This window comes from Achroia grisella, unplaced genomic scaffold, assembly GCF_030625045.1.
Source record: "Achroia grisella isolate CSIRO2021 unplaced genomic scaffold, CSIRO_AGI_Agris_v1 utg295, whole genome shotgun sequence".
In the NCBI taxonomy this organism is placed as follows: Eukaryota; Metazoa; Arthropoda; class Insecta; order Lepidoptera; family Pyralidae; genus Achroia; species Achroia grisella.
Genome location: NW_026712783.1, coordinates 1033933 through 1053043, shown reverse-complemented (window position 1 = coordinate 1053043; position 19111 = coordinate 1033933). Strand labels below are relative to the sequence as shown.

The following is a 19111-nucleotide window of genomic DNA, read 5'->3' as shown; positions in this document are numbered from 1 at the left end:
GTTCGCGCAATCCCTCCGTCCGCGCAATTTTCTTAAAAAGGGGTACAAAGTTTTTGCTTCATGTATTATTTTTACAAAGTATAAAGTGAAGTCGATTCCGCTGTCTGTCCGCTTAGATCTTTTAAACTACGCAATGGATTTTAATGTAACTTTCAGCAATATATAGTGATATAAGAGGTAGGTTTATATGTATAGTATGTGTACACCCGTGCGAAACCGGGGCGTGTAGCTGGTTAATATTATTTTAAAGAGTTCTAAAAACTCGAATATGGAATATCAAATATAACGTTATCATTTTTAAGCGATATCGACAAGTGAATTGCAGAACTATGGCGCCTCTGACACCAACGCGTTTAAGTTCAGGTGCCTTATAAAGCGATAAAGCGTCGAGCGGCGCTGACGCGATATTTGAACCGCACCCGATATATTTTATTATGTGGGAAAACTCAGATCAGTTATTCCATCACTAATTCACTATTAATCACGATCACGATGTTTTCCAGAGGGGATTGCGTGGAAGTCGATCGGATGTAGCGTTATTAACGCTACACTGTATAGTAAGAAATAATGAAACTACTTTTAAAGTACTAAATATTTTTACCGTTAAAAAGCAGTATAAGCCACTAAATATAGCAAAGTTAAACGTGATCTCAAGTGAATACAAATGCTCCTATATTTTGAAGCTTCAGTTTATTTCACATTCCAACGACCTACTGAATACTTATATATATTTTTTATTAATTATTTTTATTGAATCCTTCATTTGTACTAATCTCAAAGAATAATGAGTACTAACTAATAAATTACGAACCCTAGGGTCGGTTAATTCATTCAATGATCATAAAATATACTAGTTACTAAAAAATGCCCCTAAAAATAATCTGAAAAGGTATAACAATATACCCCGATAGCGGTTGGTGGGTTCTGGTTTCGAACACTCCAATGTCCATTGGTCGGAGTTTGTTTCGACAGTTATATGTACGAAATATGTTTAGACACGGGGAAGGGGATTGTTAGTAATGTGGACTCTTGAATCCATTGCTAGCAATGTACCATGTCGGGTTGACCTCCACGCGGTTCCTCCTGGAAACCATCGTGATAAATTCCTAGTGAATTTATCCCGATGGGCTAACTGATCTGACCTCATGTTCATCTCATCATCCTCCACTGGTGCCCCGCCTACGTAAACCGTTAGCGCAGGCGGGTGCACCATTTCATTATAACATAAAATATATATATATATATACATATATATATGTTTAGACAGCAGCCTTACCATTTTTTAGACCTCCAAGTGGCAATTGTCGTCGCCCACACGTGGCCCGCATCTTTCACCATGGTTTCGCAAAATGCGGATATTGTGGCGTGGGGTTTATCTATAGTGTGGGTTGGTTGTCTCTTTCTATTGCGCTATATCCGTTTCGCTCTTTTTAATAGGCCATGCATACATGGTGTGTGGGTTTTTTTATATTACAGTTTGAAGGTTTTTCTTTCAATTATACTGTATGATAGATACATTTGATTTTTTAATTGATGTAGTATAAAATTACTATACTGATAATAATAATCTCAGGACAATTCACACAGCGCTATCTACACCCAAATTGAACTAGCTAAAGCTTGTGTTATGGGTACTATAGTATAAAACAAAGTCGCTGTCGCTGTCCCTATGTATGCCTAAAATCTCCATAATTTATATTATACTCGAAATATGTAATATAAATATATTATACTCGAAATGTACATATTTCTAATATTGTTATAAATTTTTCCTTCATCGATACTGTTTGTTATTTCATTATATTCACTACAAGGAAAATAACATTCACCAACCACAAATAAATTGGTACCATTTAAATTATTGTTTGTTTCACTTGTTATCTTGACATGAGTATGATTGTTTGTATCGGTCTGAGTGTTTTCTATGTATAATATATATGTATTTACGAAAAAATAAAAATGGATATATTTGTATCAGTAGTTTCAGTAGTCTAGTACCCACAACACAAGCTCTACTTAGCTTGGGTCTAGACGGCCCTCTGTGAATTGTCCTGAAATATTATTATTATTTATAATAATATATTATATATATAATATATTAGCTGTTCCCGTGAATTCGTCCGCGTGGAATATAACTTTATTTTTCTTAAATAAAAGTAGTCTAAGTTAGTCCGTATTACATCAGCTACTTGCCAAAAAAATCCCGTCAAGATCGGTCCAACCATTTCAGAGATTAGCCGGAACAAACAGACTGACAGACAAAGATGGTAAAAAATGTTATTTTGGTGTATTTACCGTATTTATATTCATACGCGTGTAGTAAAAAACGGTTATTTTAATATTACAACCAGATACTCCTATTTTATTTATATGTATAGATGTATATATATAATACTTATCTGTGTTTATAGAAGTACGTCTTTGACAATAGAACCTTAATAATGTTCACGTGTGAGTGTCATATCTAGATAGATTTTAACTCTGCTAGACACTCACGTCCTGATAAGACATTCTAAATTGTGTTATCAATTATCAGATAACGAGGAACAATGACCGATCACCAGTTATCTAACGTTTTTTTTCACCTATGTTGTCTATAAATATACATAATCGTCAGCAGTCAGACAGTATCACAGTACACTGCTGGACATGACGTCTTCTAAGACACGATCTCCTATAAATATACGTATAAATAACCCTGGACAATGAATACAGCACTATTTAGTTCCACGGTAAGCAGTAGAAGCAGTTATGGATACTAGATAACTTATATAAATACTTGATACTTTTTCTTGTAAATACATACATAATATACATAGAAAACACCCAGACCGATACAAACAATCATAGTCATGAATACAAATGTTTACACCGTGCGAGGAATCGAAGCCGCGACCATCGGAAATAAAAGGGGTGGAATTTATCAAAATCCTTTCTCAGAGAATGCCGTCATAGTAGCTTTATGCATGCAAAGTCTCAGCCTGATCGGTTTAAAATTGACAAAGTTTCATACAAACTTTCATCCGCTTGGGGGTAGAATTACTCAAAATCCTTTCTTAGAGGATGCCTACGTCATAACATCTACCTGCATATGCATGTGCTCTGTTTTCACGATTATGATTGTTATAAAATAATATTTTGGAAATTGTTCGTGTTTCTACTGATAGCCGGACTTACCCCTTGCTGCAACTTCACGTACCCCTAGGGGTACGCGTACTACTAATTCCGGTCAAAATAACCGGTCTAGTGGTTTAACACACCACCTAGTACCCATAACATAAGGCCCCTGGGGGGTACGCGTACCACTAATTGGGAAACACTGGTCTAGTGGTGTTTTTCTAGTGGGTTTTTGTTTGGGTGTGACCCATAACATGCTCTACTTAGCTTGGGACTAGATTTCGCTGCATCAATTATCTTGGGTTATTATTATTGTGCAATATACGTGTATATCATTTAACCTCGTCTCTAAAACAAAAGTATACTACTGTAAGTAAGCCAGGCAACGAAAGCAGTTGCCTGGCTCGACCTTGCAGTCCAATAGAGCCGCGTCCGTTAAAGCCGGAGTCTATTGCATAATGGCCAAATTATGATATTGGATACATACATACATACATGTACTAATAGTAGTTTTTTAGTAATGGATGTTAATGATTTTTTTTTCTTACTCTGACCCGCGCAATTTTCTCTGCACACTTTTTGGAAACTCCAACAAAAAGTAGGTATTACAACCTCTTCAATTATTTATTTCATAATATTTAAATATAGAACGCTGTGTTTTCATTTTTACGATTGTCATTTGTTTTTAATATTTAACAAATTATTAAAAACGGCGTTACAAGATAATATGATGCCCATCCGATAATGTATACAGGTGGTAGCCCTATGGGCAATACTCGACCATAATTAAAGTTCTATTCTTAAAGAATATACTTCTATACGTGTGTGCCAACTTTATATATTTTTACGATTGTCATTTGCTTTTAATATTTAACAAAATATTAAAAACAATAGACAATCGTAAAAATATCTTATTCAATATTTTGTTACACCGGTAGTTATATCGACATTTTAATAAATATATATAATTACAATTTATTTAAGGGGTCTTCCTATGTGACGGCCTGTTTTTTAGGGATATTTTAGGATTTTTTTTCTACGACCAGTAAATATTTAGAGCTTCAAGTTTTTTATCATTTATTAACACATATTTGGACAGTATAAATATAAAATTTCGAATCTTAATTTCTAATTTAATTTGCGAATCTTACGCTGATTCGCTTTTCATCCCGTTTCTCAACATACGCTTGGGCTTCACGACCAACAGGGCATCCCATAATCGACATAACTTTTAAAATACCTTGAAAACCTTCATTAAAGATAATAACTGCTAAGTAGCTAGCAATTTCAACAACTTTGGGACCAGAATGAAGATGTTTAGGAGCGAAAGTCCAAATCAAAGAATTCAAAGATTCGTTATTGTTTTGTGTCTCTGCTCCTAAACAACGAATTAATAATTCGTCTTTCGATAAATCTTCGAAAACCGGTTTGATAGCTTCTTGGACTTGCGGAATTAGAGGTGGTTTATCGTGATGAAATTGGTCCAGTTCATTATTAGCTTCAGCCTTACGCCATTTACACCAACTGTCTTCGCCTTCTGGACAAAATTGATGCTGAGGGTTTTCATCAGAAGAACATTTGTGATAGTACGTTGCCCAAACTTCCTTTCTCATATCTTCAAGCGAATCTGGATGGCGTCGAATTGCTAATCCGTAGAATTTTGTAAAATATTATAACAATAGAAATTTCTGTTTAAGTCTGTAGAAACGTGTCTAAACTTGTATAAACAAATATATTAATAAAAGGGAGGCCAGGTATAAAGCCGACGGTACACAATAGGCCCGGTCTCTAACTGCCAACTCACCGCTCCGAACCGCTCTTTCTTTTACCTGCTGTATCTTTAAAACGACTTCGAATTTTCTAAAATCGCTTTACTACCGTATTCTAGACATGTTAAGGGAGCAATTTATGAAAAAAAAAAAATCGATTTTTTCAACCCATCACATAGGAAGACCCCCTTAACAGATTTGGTGTTTTTATAATTATTTACAACGAATATATCCACGCTCGTTGTGATTCACACAACAATTACTTGACATTTATCATTATATGTCCAATTTACATAATATCTTTTAAATTATAGCCTATTTGTTTTTTATTTATTTAACTTCAATGCACTCAATACAAAATAGTAAAGTACATTTGGCGGTCTTAACACCATGCGGCATTATCTACCCGTCACCCATAGGTGGTCTTTAATAGACCTACATGAATAAAGATATTTTTAATTTGGAAGGTACATGATAGCATGGTGTTTTGGATTACAAGACTGTGCTCTGGTGGGTGGAAGTGATTGCCGAAACCTATTCATGTTCATGGAGTTTCTTTATAACAACATTTACAGCCCACATGCGTATTAAGGTCATTTTACTTCGCCATAATCCGCAGTATGGTCGTTAAAAGTTCACAATAAATAAATGCTTTTGTAATAGTTCAAGTAGTTTAGTGGAACGCATTTTCACGTAGATGTAGCTGCTTGCGTCAAAATGAAAAATTATATTCAGGATGGTACACCGCCTCATTTCCAATGAAATTAAATTAGGACGGTAGGGAAAATAATATTGTGTAAAAAATATGACGTTCATAAGCGGCTAAAATGTCCTACATGAATAAATGATTTTTGAACTTGAATGGTTATGGGTTCGAATTATGCTATTGTATTCACGAGTCCCTTGTATCGGTAGGGCTGTTTTCTGTGTATAATGTGTGTATTAAAAAATATTTTTATCAGTTGTCTAGTAGTAACCCAGAATACAAGCTCTGCTTAGTTTGAGACAAAATGGCGCTGTGTAAATTGTAATATTATTTCTTTTATATGTCTTCCTTTGTTGGCGGATAAACTTGTCATCGCGGTGAAAATCACCAAACAATGACAACTATAAAAGAAATTATTATGATGACAAAAAATTGCGGACTATTCTACATGTGTTTAGAATATGAAGTTGTAATATCTTAAGGTTAGTGTGTAGGGATGTTGGAATGACACTCGTGGACGAGATAATAATTGGAAGAGTTTTCACTGTTTCTACCTGCCATTGTATTTTTAGTTCTATTGCCAAATCAGTATACTTCATAATTTTTTCTGTATGTGTTGATAGAAGATTATATGTGTTTGTTATTGCAATGTCTGTATATAATAATAATAATAATAATCTCAGGACAATTCACACAGAGCCATCTAGACCCAAGTTAAGCTAGCTAGAGCTTGTGTTATGGGTACTAGATAACTGATACATATACATAGATATATTTTTTTGTAAATACATACATATTATACATAGAAAACACCCAGACCGATACAAACAATCATACTCATAAATACAAATGTTTGTGCCGTGCGAGGAATCGAACCCGCGACCATCGGTCGTAAAGCGGTGTGCTTCATAGGTCGTATATTTATTAATATTATTTTGTATTCATACATTATTATTATTAAATACTGATGCTTTTGTAACAGTACAAGTAGTTTAGTGGATCATATAGTTTTCATATAGGTTGTGATACTAGTTAAAGAAAAGCGTTTATTTGTATGCACACTATGGTTTCGGTGGTCGGTTTCGTAGATGGCTTTACTACCGATGGTCGCGGTTTTGATTCCTCGCACAAATGAATATTTTTATTCATGAGTGTGATATAACTATATCACAAGCAAACATAAATAGTACCCATGGTAACTACCTTGGGTACTTTTTATACTTGCTGCTATATATATATATATACCCTTTCCGACTACCTCTGGTAAATCTAAAGTTTTCCGCGATAAATTCGCTATCCAACACTAAAATAATTTATGAAATGACAAATTATTTTAGTGTTGTGTGTTGGCCAGAAGTTCCTACAATTAGCGTTCAATCTCATATATATTCTTCAGCTAATATAGTATACATATATTAAACATGTTTGGGTTTCACAAAGGTTTATATTAACTACACAAAGGTAACGCAATCACGTCATCACTGATATTAATTGATTGTTACAATCAGGGATGCCAACCGTAAAAAAATGATCGTACATTCGAGATTTTGGTCTTTACTACGAAGACATTTTCATCCCCAGACAAGTTTGTTATATTACGGCTAGTGATTAAATTATTTTATGTTTATAAAAATGCAATAGCATGCTGTTGGTCAGTACATTCTCTCTAATCGAAACATATGCTATGTTTTTGTAATCATGTACGTTTTATTTGAAAAGAATAAGAGGTGAGTTTCTTGCTAGTTCTTCTTAGCTCGAAAGCACTCCTGATAGTACTGTAACTGATAGTACTGTTGACTTATAAGAGTCTGTAATAGACCTACATGAATAAAGATATTTTGATTTCATTTGATGACAACCTCGATGGTCTAGCGGATTAGCTTTACTTCAGATTTTTCAAATTCAAATTCAAAAATCATTTATACATGTAGGACATTTTAGCCGCTTATGACGTCAAATTTTTTATAAAAATTATAATGTTTCCTTACCTATTTGGTTTCTCGCATAGTACAAACATTTGTATTCATGAGTATGATTCTTCGTATCGGTCTGGGCGTTTTCTATCTATATTTCTATGTGGATATTTACAAAAAAAACTAAATATTTATATCACAAGCTCTGCTTTAACACACAACGCCATCTAGTCCCATGGTGCAGTGTGTATTGTCCAGGATATTACTATTATTTGACTTAAGACAGACAAAATGCAAGTTGTACGAGGTTAGGAAGCCAGATTGAGCTGAACAAAATCTTAGGAGAATTTTTATTTCTTCTGAAGATTTTAAGTGTTTCAATGTTGGCAGCCCTGGTTTCAATTTAGGAGCGAAAACTAAGTGAAGTGTCAATCATGGTTTTATGGGTGGGCGTGGAAAACGGCGTAGGACGTATGGTGTGACGCCTTTTACTTAGCGAGCATTCTTTTGATCTCCAAATTCAATAGACCTTGGTCCTGTCGCCTGCCTTTAAGGCGACATGTCCTTACCCCTTTCCATACAAGAGTGCTACTATGAAAATTGACAAAAATAACTAAACTAAACTTGATGAGATTTTGTCCTAAGATTAAGGCAATTAATATCAACCATTCATACTATATTTCGAAATAGTATCAATCAATTGAATTATTTAGAATTAAAATAAAATGTTGATAATTAATGAAATATTGACATTCTATTATAATGTTTTTAAAGTAAGAAGTAATGGTTTAAAGTAATAAGTATTTGAGTAAGAATTTATAATGACTTGATTGATTAAATATTTGTACGCTGGAAACAGCAGAATATGATGAAACATATATTATATATACTTACCACCATTGTACATACCATATTCTGACAAATAAATATATTATTTATTATTATTATTATAGTCAGATATTCTTTAGTTCTAAAATTACATAATTATAAATATATTTATTTTTAGAAATAAATACATAGAAAACACACACACAGATTAATACAAATGACTGAATACAAATGTTTGTACCATACGAGGAATCGAACCCACGATCATCGGAAGTAAGATCACCGAGATCGTCGTATATACAAACGGATAAAATTAAAGTGTCTGTTTATAAATTCAAATTAACAGGTTTTCAAAGGCAAGGCAATATGTACATGTGCATATGCATATATACGGTACTTATATAAAAAAAATATCCATTTGTTCTTGCTAAACTCTGAAACGGCTGGACCGTAATTGATGGGACTTTTACTCCCAATTAGCTAATGTTATAAGAAATAATTTAGGCTACATATATTTTATAAATTTCACTTATTTTATTTTGAAAAAAGTTTTATGAAGTGGCGAATAACAAACAGCGAGTATAAAATATGTAAGGGACGATATTCATGAAAATTATTTGTTTATTTTCAGCGAACAGTCAATAAGCAGCGCGCGCGCCTCCGTGATGGTGTACGACGACGGGCTGAAGCGGTGGGTCCCGTCGGGGTCCAGCTCGGGGCTCTCCAAGGTCCACATATACCATCACACCCAGCACAACACCTTCCGGGTAGTCGGCAGGAAACTCAACGACCACGAGGTGAGAGCATATCTTTCTTTATATAAAAAAAAGACGTGTCACGTTGTTTGTCCGCGATGGACTCCTAAACTACTGAACCGATTGCAAATTTTATTTGCACATTGTGTGCAATTTGATCCAACTTGAAAGATAGGATAGCTTACATCTCAATTTATAGTCGCAATATTGTTTTATTCAAGAACCTTAGTCACAGCAACGCGTGGCCGGATCTGGTGGTCCGCATATATGAAGTGATTATTTTTTTTATATATTTTATTAAATTATAGTCAGTATTTTTTATTGAATGATAATAGAATGTTGCACCCGCCTGCACTGTGAGTATACGCTGGCGGGGCACCAGTGGAGGACGATGAGTATGAGGTCAGGTCAGTTAGCCCATCGTGACAAATTCACCAGGAATTTACTTTAACTAGCTTTTGCCCGCGGCTTTGCTCGCGTTAATTTATACCCTTACGGGTGGAATTTATTAAAATCCTTTGATGCCTACGGCATAGTAGATTTATGCATGCAAAGTTTCAGCCCGATCGGTCTAAAATTGACAAAGTTTCATACAAACTTTCATCCCTTATTTTATCCCCTTGGGGATAAAATTAATGAAAATCCTTTCTTAGTGATACCTACATCATAACATCTACCTGATGCCAAATTTCAGCCCGATCTGTCCCGTGGTTTGGGCTGTGCGTTTTAAGATCACTATGGCAGTCACCTTTGAATTATATATATAGATGGTTTCCAGGGGGAACCGCGTGGAGGTTAACATGATGCTTTGCTGCCAATGGGGTCTACAGTCCCCATTACTAACAATCCCTTTCCCCCTTAATTATAGTCTGTTGTATTTATTGTTATATATCTCGGAGACTAAATTGACAGGTGGAAATGTCTAGTTATCATATAATGTTACCACTTGTGGAGTAGTGCTGTACCTGCGATGTTCATTTGTAGAATCTTATTTTTTTATTTCGACAATTAGTTTTAAAGCTTTATATGTAGTTTCCACAACATTTTTACAATATTTACGTACGTATACTAGTGTTTACATTACTGTCCTTGTATTAATGTTCCTTTTTTATTTTTTTTTTCACGTAAGGAAAATCCATCATGGAGAACCATTTCCTTAGGGAAGAATGGATGTATTAATGTACCTATCCTAAATAAAGGAAACCCAATCGCGATATATTTTTCGACTCAAAAAGGGATGTTGGTTTATTTATCTATAAACTAATTTATAATAGAAAATAATGAATAGATTCTCATTAATAAGACATATATAATATATATGTCATTAGTAAGACATTATGTTAATTAAACTTCAAACATTTTTTCAATATTTACACGTATACTAGTGTTTCCATTACTGTCCTTGTATTAATGTATATATATATACCAAAGTAATGGTAAACCCCGATCTGTCGATTTATTTTTATAGACTCAAAAAGGGATGTTGGTTTATTTATCTATAAACTAATTTAGGAAATAATGAATAGGTTATCATTAATAAGGCATTATATAAATATATATGTCATTAGTAAGACATTATATTAATTAAACTTCAAACAAATTAAAAGCTATCCATCAATTAATGATCCTGATTACATAAAGGACTTAGCTGCCACTTCAAGTTTAGTGATCAATAGATTGTCACGAGAGACACTAGTGGTAAGAAGTTACATGTAAATATATATATACACAAACAAATATGTATATGTTATAATATCGCCGTGTCTGTCTGTAGATGGAAATAGGTGAGACGACTTTGTATATAGTCTAACTTACTTACATCAAGACAAATTTTAAAAGTTTTTGTCTGTCTGTCTGTTTATTATAGAAATTTAATTTATTTTAATAAAAAATAGTTAAATTCCACGCTTACTAAGTTGCAGTTCAAGAGGAAGGTTTATATGTATGTAACATTTAGTTATATACATATAAATCTTTCACTCGAATCACTCTATCTATTGCTGAAAACAGCACTAAAACCTGTTGCATAATTTAAAAGATCTAAGCGTATAGACAGCAGCTGCAATTTTTTTACACTATTGTAATTATATAGACATAAACCTTCCTCTTGAACTGCAACTTAGTACGCGTGGAATTTATCATTTTTTTTTGTTAGTAAAATAAATCTAATTTCTATAAGGGGCCGTTCAAGTATTACGTATGCAGATTTTTTACAATTACTAGCTACTCGCCCGGCTTCGCACGGGTATACATGTATTATATATACAAACCATCATCTTGAATCACTCTTATCTATAAAAATAAACCGCTTCAAAATCCGTTGCGTAGTTTTAAAGATCTAAGCGTACAAACACCATCGGGTACTTTGTATTGTATTATGTATATATTTAATGGTTCCAGGTGGTTATAAACTGCGGTATAGTCCGCGGTCTCAAGTACAACCAGGCGACCGCCACGTTCCACCAGTGGAGGGACGCGCGCCACGTGTACGGACTCAACTTCTCATGTCGCGAGGATGCGGACAGCTTCGCGAGAGCCATGATGCACACGTTAGAGGTAAGATTATACTCATACATACATACATATAAACACTCATACATTCATACTTCGGTGAAATCTGCAGTCGATGTCGTTTTTGAAAAAAGACCATGCTTTGCCTGGTCGCGGTGTACTACGAACTGCTCGAGCTCTGGCCAGACCGTCGACCATTTGTATCAATGACTATGATTGTTTTGACCGCAGCTCTGCGATTAATTTATATAAAAAAAAAATCTTGCTACACGACAACGCCCCGGCTCACAGGATTTATGCGACAAAAGTTGTTCGGCTAGGAGATTCTACCCACAACACAAGACCTTGCTCCATCCGACTATCACATTTTCGCATCAATGGGCCACGCATTGTCTGAGCACCGCTTCGCGTCAAAATGGGTCGTTAATTCGTTGCCCGAGAGGTGGGAGGCTTGTGTGGCTAACGAAGGAAAATATTTCGAATAAAATCGCCCCTATACAATAATTTTTTTCAAAAATCAGTCCGGTTTCATATTTATACACCTAGTACATAGTACTTAAAACTAAATGTAATAAAAAAAACGTCTGTAGTCTCTTTATAGATCACGGTTTTTATTATTATGTTTACAATTTTATTATGTTTATGATTCCCGACAAAGTAATTACATATGACCTAAAATTATCTGGGAATGTTAATTTAATTAATTGATACCCTCAATTACTTAATTACTTTGTTTACAAGCACACAATATCTTGTTATTAATGTCACATCGTGTCAACTGTATTAAATATAATTATAGTTATATAATTAAATTAAGTCATTGCTGTCTTTATATGTATATATATATAATGATATTTTCAGGGTTTCTTTATAAAATAAACTAAAATTTGTTTCTCTGTAAACAAGAAATGTTTTATTTAATTTTAAAACGCTACAATTATTAACACGGAAATAATGAATCACACATATAACTCACCTGTAAACAAAGAAACGACATTTAAAGTTTATTACAGATTCATTTTTAATTAATTTATTCGAAAACGGTATGATCTGATAAGTGAATGTTTTATATTTAACAGATCTTAGCAAACAAACCTAGCAACAATTCTGCGCCACCGCCTCCCCAGGCACCGAATCCGCCGGGCCCGTACAACGGGCACAATAACGTTCACAACTACGACGAGGATATGGGATACAGGTAATTTTACTGATTTAATAATTTATATAGTATCTAAATATGTAATCCAAGCACGTATATGTGTATATATATATATTTTATTTATTTATATGTCGTATGTAAATATGTATGTCTAATAATATGTATTATTTTAAAGTTACTACGTAAATGTTTATGAACTATAATGCGCCGCTTACTAACTTCTCAGTTTACCTTATGGTTGACTGGTACAGAACGCCTTTAGGGGTTAAGTTCGCCATATGTATAATTATATATTGTATTTGTGCATTAAAATTTAAATAAATAATAATTATAATAAAGTTTAAAAGAACCAGCAAAAACTGAGAAAATGAGACAATAAAACACAGAACTACAGAAATCCTCAGTATTTGATACGTGCTTAATAGTTTAGAAATTTTTCAACAGTCCTTTAAATAAAAAAACCCACGGGAGAGGACTTACGGAGCGGCTGAAGGCCAGCTCCCGCCCGAGGGATACGACTTTAGGCTGAGAGCACTGCTAAGGGTTCGAACCTCGGCTCAGGCTGTCGTAATCCTCAGTATTAGCTGAATAGTTAGGAAATTTTTGAACAGTCCTTTAAATAAAAAACTTACGGAGCGGCTGAAGGCCAGCTACCCTCTTACGGATACGATTTTAGTCTAAGAGCACCCCTAAGGGTTCGAAACTCGGCTCAGGCTGTCGTAATTACGATATTTGAAGTGGATGGGAAGACCTAAGACTTTTTTTTTATATTATACTTTCCTAACTTGTAATTTATCTTACGCATCGCGTTCTTTAAGTTCTATCCACTGATAATAAAGTAACAGCAAGTACGTAGTATTTTTTTTTATATTACAATCGTGGCAAGGTAGTATACGGTCGGACGGTAAATGGTTACCATAGCCTATGGACGCTTGAAACACCCGAGGCTTCACGTGCGCGTAGTTGACCCTTAAGAAACCTTAATATACCCTTCTTGAAAAACCTCATACTGTAGTCTCTAGAGCTAAAATCTTGACAGGTATCATATGCCTGAAAGAAATATTTCAGTCTCTATCCATCCCGTCTAATATTACAATGGTGATGATATTCTTTGGTAGAACGATGACGCGGGAGGACGCCGCGATGCTGCAACAGCCACAGTACCACGCGCCACACAATCAGCAACCACAGTATCAGCATCACGCGCCCCCCAGCCAATATCACGCGCCGCATCATCACCACCAGGTATGTTTTTATATATCATCATTACATCACCATCATCACCATCACCATCATCACCATCATCATCATCATCATCACCATCATCACCATCACCATCATCACCAACACTATCATCATTATCGTTATTTCATATGTCTAATCATCATTGGATATATCCCTTTCCCAAATCCTTCCATGATGTGCGATCTTCCACCTTCCGCATCTATCCACACTGGGAGCCTTAGTTATGTGTGTATTTACAAAAAAATGTATATAAGTAATTACATCAGCTATTTGAGTACTTATAACACAGGCTCAGCTTAGCTTAGCACTAGATGGCGCTGTATGAATTGTCCTTTATTATAATTTAGGTGACTTACTGTGAATAATTTGGTACAATTTACAAGGCAGACATTTCTATCCTTATAAGCGCACCTCAATAAAAAAGTATTTATTATCTTGTATTTATATAATTGTAATATTATATTATTATACAATATATAAAGTATGTATGTATGTACGGTAAACTTCTTTTCAATCTTGATAAGATAAATAGACATACTTCCACATTTATAATGTTTGTAGGCTACTAATTCGATTTGATTTTGAATGTGCTATATTGTGTGTGTTACTATAGGCGCCGCAGCCAACTCCGCCCGCGCCACCGCCGCACGGAGCCGGACACACGCTTCCGCACGCGCACGCGGGTCATCAGCCGCATCCGCCGCCCACCCACCACCGTACCAACAGGTAACGCCAACTGTTATTATATTTTTATTACACGAATTGTTTCATTAGGACATGTTATCAGCCTGTTAACTGGGAAATTCCCTTTTTAATTATGCAAAATATAATTGGCAGGAATTGTTTCATGGACGTGTCATCACGCCCAGAGAATTTAATTGTACCCGATATCGTTCATTCATTTTGATGGATACTCATAAAAATGTATTCCTAAATAAAAATGATAAAAGAGATTGTTATTTAGCGATAAAGCTGTTCATTTTTTTTGTGAGAGGAACAATTAAAATTTTTTATTTCATTACAAGTTTACAACATTGTTACATGTTTTTTTTATCACACTTGATATTTATCATTATACTTCGGCCAATAAACATAATATAAATTATAGCCGATGTATTATTTTCATGTATAAGCTATATTATTGTAAAGTTTAATCATAATTCGTTGAGTAATTTTTGCCTGAAAGAGTAACAAACATCCATCCATTCAACTGCTATATTAGTCCATACTCTCAAGCTTTCGCGTTTATAATATTAGTAAGATGAAATGATTAATGTAGTGAAGGATATGTAACATAGTGATGTGTGTGCAGCGCGCCGATGCCGCCCAACATGTCGCTGTCTGCGGCGGGGCCCCCGGGCGCCCCGGGAGCGCCGGGCCCCGCGGGCCCCGCGGGCCCCGCCGCCCCCGCGCCGCCGCCCGTGCCCCCGCACCAGAACCTGCCGCCCGCCGCGCCCACCAACGTCAGTATACCTACCTCACACTCATCACTACCTCACACCCGCTACATTTTCCGAGTCCTTTTTTTTTATTAAAATAAATAAAAGTAGCCCAAGTTACTCCTTATAACGTAGCTAACGAGACGAACGAACTAGAAATACAGGGATAACTCAGACAAATATTTTTGAATTTATTTTTTTAATCTAAGTACGTATATAGTTGTAGTTTCATATGCGTTTAATAAAATTTGTTGATCGCCATTTATTAGTACTGTACGAACATTAACAATAGAAGCATATATCTATTGAAGAGTATCTCTTATTTGGTTAATTAATTAATTAACAAATGATGATGTATTAAATTTTTTTTACAATAATGATTATTATTCTCTTTAAGCGCATATATAAATGAAAGCTTAACAGCTTATCATGCAATCGGACTATTTTGCTTTATATCTATTTTACAATTTTTTAATATGTGTACTTGTTTATTCTTTATCTTAACCACAGTCGTATAACGTAATAGATGAAACTAATGTATGACTGACTGACTTCATTTTTTTTTCAAATCTAATAATATAAATTGTCTAGGGTCCAATGCCACCGGCGACACCGCCGGCCGCTCCTCAACCACCGCCAATGATGGTGAGTTATTAACTATATACTACCTTTTTGTGTTTTTTTAACATGTCACAATGTTTGTGACGATTCGATGAAGTGTGACATTATGTGACAATTGGTTGGAAGTTTTTTTAACAAATATTTATACTAGGTATATGATATACGTGTAACCATTACACCACTTAAAGAACCATCTAAAAATGACGTCACAATTTCGATGAAGTGTGACATTGTGTGACAACCGGTTGGAGGAGCAATAATTATAATGTCACCTTTACAAATTATATATTTTCTTAATTGCAATATTTTTTGCATAGTATAGGACGTTATTTTTTTATGATTTGCATATCGTGACAATCAGATGGCAACTGCGACTCCGCCCGCGCCGCCCCCGCCGCCGCCCCCGTCGACGGGTGGTGCCGCGGCCACGTGCTCGCCGCCGCCGCCGCCCCCGCCGCCCGCGCCCCCCGCACCCGACCCCGCCGGGCTCGCCGCGCAGCTGCAGCAGGCCCGCCTCAAGCGGACCAACACCGCGCCCAGGGTACGTGTGCAGCCTCCCCCCCGCCCCCCGCCCCCCGCCCCCACCCCGCCGGGCTCGCCGCGCAGCTGCACCAGGCCCCCCACCCCCGGACCAACCCCTCGCCCTCGGTCCGTTCTCAGGCGCCCCCCCCGCCCCCCGCCCCCACCCCGCCGGGCTATTTTTTTATTTTGATTTTATAATCTTTTTACAGCAAGCGGACCAACACCGCGCCCAGGGTACGTGTGCCGCCTCCGCCCCGCCCCCGCCCCCACCCCGCCGGGCTCGCCGCGCAGCTGCAGCAGGCCCGCCTCAAGCGGACCAACACCGCGCCCAGGGTACGTGTGCAGCCTCCCCCCCGCCCCCCGCCCCCACCCCGCCGGGCTCGCCGCGCAGCTGCAGCAGGCCCGCCTCAAGCGGACCAACACCGCGCCCAGGGTACGTGTGCAGCCTCCCCCCGCCCCCCGCCCCCACCCCGCCGGGCTCGCCGCGCAGCTGCAGCAGGCCCGCCTCAAGCGGACCAACACCGCGCCCAGGGTACGTGTGCAGCCTCCCCCCCGCCCCCCGCCCCCCGCCCCCACCCCGCCGGGCTCGCCGCGCAGCTGCAGCAGGCCCGCCTCAAGCGGACCAACACCGCGCCCAGGGTACGGTTGAGGCTCGCCCCCCCGCCCCGCCCCCACCCCGCCGGGCTCGCCGCGCAGCTGCAGCTGAGCCCGCCTCACGCGGACCAACACCGCGCCCAGGGTACGTGTGCAGCCTCCCCCCCGCCCCCCGCCCCCCGACCCCACCCCGCCGGGCTCGCCGCGCAGCTGCAGCCGGCCCGCCTCAAGCCGACCAACACCGCGCCCAGGGTACGTGTGCAGCCTCCCCCCGCCCCCCGCCCCCGCCCCCACCCCGCCGATGGAAGATTCATTTCATTATTTTGTATATATTAACACCGCGCCCAGGGTACGTGTGCAGCCTCCCCCCCGCCCCCCGCCCCCACCCCGCCGGGCTCGCCGCGCAGCTGCAGCAGGCCCGCCTCAAGCGGACCAACACCGCGCCCAGGGTACGTGTGCAGCCTAGCCCCCCGCCCCCACCCCGCCGGGCTTAGCCGCGCAGCTATAATCTAGCCTCAAGCGGACCAACACCGCGCCCAGGGTACGTGTGCAGCCTCCCCCCCGCCCCCCGCCCCCACCCCGCCGGGCTCGCCGCGCAGCTGCAGCAGGCCCGCCTCAAGCGGACCAACACCGCGCCCAGGATACGTGTCCGCGTCGAAGGACCTTCCCCGGGAAATGTCACCGGCTCAAAGAACCAGAATTATAATATGGTCTGAAAATATTATTGTCCTGATTTATATGTATTCAACTCACTGAGGATACTAATTATACATTCGGCTAAGAACTCCTACATAAATAAATGATTTTTATTTTGATTTTATAATCTTTTTACAGCAAACGGTAGTGACAGGCGAAGCGGCGTCTCCACCCGGTGGGGCCGAGCACTCAGGTTCCTCTTCATCATCAGGCGGCAGCGCAGGAGGCGGAGGACGTGCAGGCACACTGCACTGCATGATGAACGAGATGGCGCGGACCCTCGCCCGCCGTCGAGCTCACTTAGACCGGGCAGAGGTATGTACTACCACCATCTTTACTTATTGTCTGTTTTTAAATTTCGGCACGGGAATTTGAATTACCTATATAATTATTCTGTATATTCTGGGTAACTTAAATAATATAGAGTGGACTGTTGTATAAAATGTATAATTAGAAAACTGTTACAAAATAATTATTTAGTTTAAAAATTAAATCATTGAGAAACGTTAGGTAAGACAGGAAGATTAAATTAGGTCGCCGTTGCCGTGGCTTAGGCAGTAGTAATTGTATCAATGGTTAGGAGGGCCAATTCACAAGTTACGTTACACGGAACGTGATTCTGACATTTTCGATGAAGTGTGACATTGTGTGACAAAGAATGGAATAAATTATGAGTTTCGTTACATTTTAAATTTCGTGTACGTGTACGTGTACGTGTCCCGGCAGGAGTCGTCGGCGGACAGCTCCGCGCCGCACACCCCGCCGCGCGCCGAGCGGGCCGCCACCCTGCCGCACAGACTCCCCGCCTGCAACGGAGCCGCCGGTAACGAGCCCACACCACACACCACACACCACACACCACACACCACACACCACACACCGACCACACCCCGCCGCGCGCCGAGCGGGCCGCCACCCTGCCGCACAGACTCCCCGCCTGCAACGGAGCCGCCGGTAACGAGCCCACACCACACACCACACACCACACACCACACACCACACACCACACACCGACCACACCCCGCCGCGCGCCGAGCGGGCCGCCACCCTGCCGCACAGACTCCCCGCCTGCAACGGAGCCGCCGGTAACGAGCCCACACCACACACCACACACCACACACCACACACCACACACCACACACCGACCACACCCCGCCGCGCGCCGAGCGGGCCGCCACCCTGCCGCACAGACTCCCCGCCTGCAACGGAGCCGCCGGTAACGAGCCCACACCACAC

General features: G+C 39.0%; 1 protein-coding gene across 1 annotated transcript in view; it reads left to right on the top strand.

Moving 5' to 3' along the window:
• LOC131843305 (protein enabled-like) overlaps positions 1-19111 on the top strand; it is a 46508-nt gene extending 27397 nt beyond the window's left edge. The window contains exons 3-12 of the mRNA XM_059191927.1: positions 8965-9130; positions 11489-11644; positions 12679-12797; positions 13877-14003; positions 14617-14729; positions 15316-15466; positions 16034-16087; positions 16425-16604; positions 18014-18190; positions 18602-19111. Coding sequence (XP_059047910.1) covers positions 8965-9130; positions 11489-11644; positions 12679-12797; positions 13877-14003; positions 14617-14729; positions 15316-15466; positions 16034-16087; positions 16425-16604; positions 18014-18190; positions 18602-18964 — 1606 coding nt within the window. The 3' untranslated portion in view covers positions 18965-19111. The remainder of the gene's footprint in view (positions 1-8964; positions 9131-11488; positions 11645-12678; positions 12798-13876; positions 14004-14616; positions 14730-15315; positions 15467-16033; positions 16088-16424; positions 16605-18013; positions 18191-18601) is intronic.